The sequence below is a fragment of the Lactuca virosa genome, chromosome 9, assembly GCF_052849685.1.
Source record: "Lactuca virosa cultivar CGN04683 chromosome 9, Lactuca_virosa_CGN04683_v6, whole genome shotgun sequence".
NCBI classification, from domain to species: Eukaryota; Viridiplantae; Streptophyta; class Magnoliopsida; order Asterales; family Asteraceae; genus Lactuca; species Lactuca virosa.
The window spans coordinates 122,121,357-122,127,476 of record NC_136434.1 but is presented as its reverse complement, the minus strand read 5'-3'; the positions used below and the strand labels follow the sequence as shown (position 1 = coordinate 122,127,476).

Sequence of the window (6,120 nt, the reverse complement as noted above, 5' to 3'; positions counted from 1 at the left end):
TTTCTTGGATTCCCAAGAAATAGCACCTCCTCCAAGAACGAATACCCAACCACTTGTAAAAGAGTGATCCTTTAAGTTGGTAATCCAACTTGTATCTGAATAACCTTCCAAGACAGAAGGAAATCCACTATATGTCAAACCATTATCTATAGTTCCTTTCGAATACTTGAATACTCTATTTAAATGTTGCCAAGGATGTGAACTAGGATTGCTAGTATATCTACTAATCTTTCATACAACATATGCAACATTAGGCCTAATACTAATCATGGAATACATAAGACAACCAATAGCTCTTAAGTATTCAAGTTGAGATACTATAGCTCATTTATTAGGTAGAAGCTTAAGATTAGGATCTATAGGAGTGCTAATATGAGAACAATGTAACGCCCGCATATTCTGGCTGGTCAACTTAGAGTTAATAAGCGTTAAAATGATTTTTTGATAAAATATTATTTAGAATAAATAATCTTAACTAAAGTTATAGTATATGTCACAAGTATTCCATACATATAAAGAACGCTAAAATCCGACATATAACAAAGAAGTTATGACCCGTCGAAGTTTCGTGATTAAACCGGTACGACTCCGCATATCGTAAAAAGTAAATTTTTAATAAATTACTTTTTAGTCTTAGTGATCTAAACAAAAGTTGTATTACTCGTTAAGCCGAGAGCGTGCATATAGAGAACGTCCAAATCCGGCTTCATTAGAGGAAGTTACAATTTTTCTAAGATTTAGTGTAGGAGTGTACAACTCGGAAATTGAATTCTAGATCGGTCGATGTTTAGCCAAAACAATCTAAACGATAATTGAAGATCTCATTAATAGGAGCTCAACGATATAAAGACATTCGAAAACGAACGTCGGATGACAAAGTTATGAATTTTTAACGGACTTTAACTGCTTAAGCCTATTAAAATATAAATTTAAAACAAAATCAAATTTAGCTGACTGGGTCTAAATGAAAGTTGTAGATCTCATCGATAGCTACGCGTGGATAGAAAGAACGTAAAAAACGAAGCTCGTATGCGAAAGTTATAGATTTTACAAGATAGTTAATTTTCGGATTAACAAGAGGGCAACACGTGTCGCGATTTGGCACACCCCTTCCTCCCCAAGGCTTGCGATCTGATGGCGACACCCAGCCCCTGAACACCCAACGTAAGTTTCGGAATGTCCAACGTTCGTGGCACTTGGCAGCCTATATATAGAGGCCGAATTTCACTCTTTTCTTCAGACTTTTCTATTTTATTCTCTCCCACCACCCTCCCCCTCCCCCAGGCCTCAATGCCTTTATCTAGAACTTCCTAATTGTTAGTAGCGAAGATCCGGAGCGCCAGAAAATCCCAAGAAATAGAGCTTTCGGTTTAGAAGTTCTACCTGCACAAAGTCCAGTTTCTCGTTGAACCACTTGTAAGTTAAGTTATGCTTACCGTGCTTTAAGTATAACTTATGTTTAAGTTCATTATCATTATTATGAACCTATAAACAAGATTTATCAGTGATTCCAAGTCGTTATATTGGTTGATCTACTTACGGGGATGATGTCTAGGCTGGATTTTGTGAGTTGTTTAAAGTGAGATTTCCAAACAATATACTTTGTATACCAAACGGACCCTACCTCTGATATGATCATACCTGGTTGTCCCTTATCAGCTATAGATCAATAGACTTTGAATTAATGATAAATCTAGACTAATAAATAGTCGCAATAAATATTAGACTAAGACTTAGTGATAATGATACTAGGTTACGTCAAAGGAAAAGACAGTTGCTAGAAGCGAAGTGTTGTCCGAATTTTGAGTCTTCACTATAACAAGTGTGTGCATAGTTACATTCATCTTACACATAGATATGAAGTATTTAAAATAATTACATGCTATATGTGCCTATTATCTGTGTTCCTGATATCTATGCTAGATGAACGATTTATACATGTTTTACTTGATTTAAACTGTATATGTATTTCTATACCTATGAATATATTGGGTAAAGATGCGTAGATGAAATATGATATAGATGATGAGATATGAAAGATGAAATAGATGATGAGAGGCATTAACTTTAAAGATTATGTCTTCTAGCGGAGTATAGATGACAACCACAGACTATTCTAGACAGTCTGGTGGAACGTTAGTAGGCTCACAACCTGTAGGTGTTTGTGAATCATGTGTTCATCAGATGTACTCTAAAAACCCATTGACATGTATTGTGGGTGGACTCCTTAAAATAATGCATTCAAAAAAGAAGATAAACCCTGGTAGCTATGGACTTAGTGCCTAATAGATAAACACTGGCAACTATGGACTTAATGTCGATTAGATATATATTGGCAGCTATGTACTTAGTGCCTATTAGATAAACACTGGCAGCTATGGACTTAGCACCTATTAGATAAACCCTGGAAGCGATGGACTTCGTGCCTATTCCTTATTACAAATACTTAGGAATAAATATAGAAGAATACCTACCGACAAGTATTATGGAGGAGTCCCTGAAGTAGTATTGTCAGCATAGATGATCCTTATGGTAGATCCTTAAGAATAAAGAAGATAATTGGGATGGGAAATTGGGTTAGTTGTTTGATGATTAAACATATTAGTTATATTATTGTGGGTTGAAAAACCTATGTACTCACCAGGTTTCCAACCTGGCCCACTCAATTTATTGTATCACATGTAGCGATATTAAAGATACATTCTGCTGAGAGATTCAAGGAATATTAGGCCACTAGTTTAATTATAGTAAGGCTTGTAATATTTCGTTATGCTTATGGTTTTGTATTGAAGATGACATCCCAACATTTTAATATAAATAAAATACATTTCCTCGGAAATACTTTGATAATATCATTATCACGTTTTTAGGAACAAATTCCGCAATATTATTCGTCAAAAATGATACTCTGATTTTAAATAAGCATAAACAAATTCGTATTTTCTGGACGTGAAATTGGGGATGTCACAAACAATTCCAAAGTTAAAATTTTTTAATATCTTTTCAAGGTAATGAGATTGAAAATTTGAAATCCCATTGTCTCTTTTTTTATTCTTCTACCAAGAATTACCTCAACCTCCCCCAGATTTTTCATGTCATAACTAGATGATAAGAATTTTTTCGTTTTATCAACTAAATTTTGACCAGTACCAAAAATCAACATATCATCTACATACAGACAAATTATAACTCTTTTACTAGAAGTATCAAATTTGATATATACACACTGTCACCTTGGTTTAATGCAAAACCATTAGACAATACCACATCATCAAAATTTTGATGACATTGTTTTGGTGCTTGTTTCAAACCATATAATGATTTATTCAACTTAAACACCTTGTTTTCATTTCAAGGCATCACAAACCCTTCAGGTTGTTTCATTTCACTATTCAAGAATGCAGTTTTCATATCCATTTGGTGAATCACAAGATTATGTATAACTTCAAGAGCTAACAATAATATAATAGTGGTATTCTAGAAATAGGAGCATAAGTATCAAAGAAGTCAATGCCTTCTTGTAACATCTGGTTTTGATGTATGTTTTATTTTAATTTAAGATTTGAAGTTTGGTGAGTCGCCACGACGTGGGAAGGATGGCCACGACGTGGCGAGGCATTTTCTATCCGCGTGTCTTTTTGACTCGCCGCGACATGGCAAGGAAGGCCACGGCATGACCGCTGATGTCTTAAACCCTAATTTTCCGGGTTTTCACCCTATTTAAAGGAATGAGGAGGCTAGGGTTAGCTCATCCTCAACCTTCTCAAGCCTTAAAGGAACGCTAATCTCTTTCCTCCATTGTTGAAGATCTTTTTGGTGTTCTTGGAAGCTATTGAAGGAAGAAGGATGAAGTAGTGAGCTTAGATCCAGCAAGCAAGTTTCCATTCTCCATCTTGGCACTCTTCTGGACCTTTATAAGTGTCCTATACTCGATTTTATCATGTTAGGTTGTTAGAGGTTCTTCCCTGAGGGGTCGAAGGTGAGTTTCGCTACAGGTTGTTTGAAGGAGCGAGTCAGGGATTGGTGCGAGGAGATTAGTTATGCTCTGGGATCCCCATCCATAGAGGCCATGACCTGGTCGGATTTTATGACACGGTTTCGAGCGGAGTTTGCACCAGCTGTTGAGGTGCAACAGCTGGCAAGGGAGTTCCTGGATGTGTGGCAGGCAACTGAGACTGTGGTGGAGATCATCGCCAAGTTCCAAGAGAGAGCTTTATAGCTACCCAGTATGCTGCAGATGAGGAGATGAAGAAGATTCGGTACCATGAAATGATGAGATCAGGTATCAGGGAGTTTGTTAGCTTTTCAGCCTATCCAAAATTGAAGGACTTGATATCCAGGGCCCGAGAGCGGGAAATCAATTTGGAGCACATTGGAAAGACGAAGGTGGAGCAGGTGTAGACATCTGGGGGTTCAGCAAAGAAACCCAAGGTTTTTGAGTCTGGATTGAAGGGCCAGCAGGGTTGGGGCTATTGTGGCAAGTGTGGCAAGATGCATGAAGGGGTTTGCAGGGCGGGTGGTTCGGGCTGCTATAAGTGCGGAAAGATTGGGCACATTGGCAGGGATTGCATTGCCACCACCACCCATGTTTCAGGTATGATTTGCTTTCATTGCAATCATAGGGGCACAAGAAGGATGATTGTCCGAGTTTGAGGGTAGGAGCGGTTACATCACCCGCTCCGGCGACTTTGAGGATTACAGCTGGGCGGGAAGGCAAGCAAGCGGCCCCTACAGTGAAGAGCAGGGCTTTTCAGCTGACAACCGAGGAGACACGTGCGAATCCTGGCATGGTTATGGGTATGTTTTCCATTCATTTATGTGCTTTCATTAGTTTTTATGCTTATGTTTTATGTTGTGTTGTTTAAGGACGTTCTTAGCGAACAAATTTCCTGCTCTAGTTCTTTTTTATTCGGGCACTACCCAATCATATGTATCTCTTGTGCTCAGTAAGAGATTTGATGATGCTCTTGGGGAGATTGATTATCCGTTGGAGGTGGAGAGCGTTGATGATCGTTTAGTGAGAGTATCATGGGTTCATCGGGGTTGTACTCTTGAGCTGTTCCGAGAGAGATTCCTGATTGATTTGGTTCCTATTCCTTTGCACGAGAGCAAGGATATTGTGGGGATGGACTGGTTGAGCCCTAATGGGGTGTCGATTGATTATGGGAACCAGTTAGTGTGGGTTCGAACCCCAAGTGGGGGAGAACTAGTTATTCATGAAGGTGCTCCGTGCGGATCGACTCTATGTTCAACTACGAGAGCTAGGAGATATCTTTAGCAGGGTTTTTCAGGTTTTATGGCTTATATATTAGACAACATGATGGATAGAAAGAGGGTGATTGAGGATGTACCGGTAGTTCAAGAGTATTCAGATGTATCCCCTGAGGACTTTCCTAGATTGCCTCCGGAGATACAGGTGGAGTTCCGTATAGATCTGGTTCCAGGTGCGTCACCGATAGCCAAGGCATCCTATCGGTTAGCACCGACGGAGATGTAGGAGTTGTCTACACAGCTGCAGGAGCTGTTAGACAAAGGGTTTATCAAACCAAGTAGTTTACCCTAGGGAGCATTAATTATGTTTATGAAGAAGAAGGACGGTTCCCACAAGATGTGCATCGATTATCGTTGAACAAGATAAGAGTGACTAACCGTTATCCGCTTCTGAGGATTAATGATTTATTCGACCAGTGATAGGGTGTTTCTTGGTTCTCCAAGATTGATCTGCATTCAGGCTACCACTAGATGAGTGTCACAGATGAGGATATCTAGAAGACTGCTTTCAGGACTCGTTATGGTCATTACGAGTTCCTGGTGATGCCTTTCGGGCTCCCCAATGCCCTAGTCGTATTCATGGATCTCATGAACCGTGTGTGTAGACCGATGCTGGATCAGTCTTTCATTGTATTTGTTGATGATATTTTGTTCTATTCTAAGACCAAGGAGCAGCATGAGGATCATCTTCGATAGGTACTGGAGACTCTGAGGAGGGAGAGGCTTTATGCCAAATTCTCCAAATGTGAGTTCTAGTTGTGTGAGGTGCAGTTTCTGGGGCACCTTGTCAATCAGAAGGGTATATTGGTTGATTTGGGCAAGATCGAGGCCGTAATACAGTGGGAGGTC

General features: G+C 39.3%; 1 protein-coding gene across 1 annotated transcript; it reads left to right on the top strand.

The window, feature by feature from the left end:
• The first annotated feature begins 4,069 nt into the window (after positions 1–4,069).
• LOC145139744 (uncharacterized) lies at positions 4,070–5,497 on the top strand. The gene is made up of 3 exons (XM_079073460.1): positions 4,070–4,197; positions 4,867–5,222; positions 5,313–5,497. Exons 1-3 carry the CDS (start codon positions 4,070–4,072, stop codon positions 5,495–5,497), a joined length of 669 nt encoding a protein of 222 aa, XP_078929586.1.
• The last annotated feature ends 623 nt before the right edge of the window (positions 5,498–6,120 follow it).

What these genes read in the sequence shown, in the direction of transcription:
- LOC145139744 (XM_079073460.1), top strand. Translation starts at nt 4,070, where the DNA reads ATGACCTGGTCGGATTTTATGACACGGTTTCGAGCGGAGTTTGCACCA. An exon ending in GTGGTGGAGATCATCGCCAA is followed by an intron (nt 4,198 to 4,866) that starts GTTCCAAGAGAG and finishes GTGTTGTTTAAG; the next exon opens with GACGTTCTTAGCGAACAAAT. An exon ending in AGAACTAGTTATTCATGAAG is followed by an intron (nt 5,223 to 5,312) that starts GTGCTCCGTGCG and finishes CTTATATATTAG; the next exon opens with ACAACATGATGGATAGAAAG.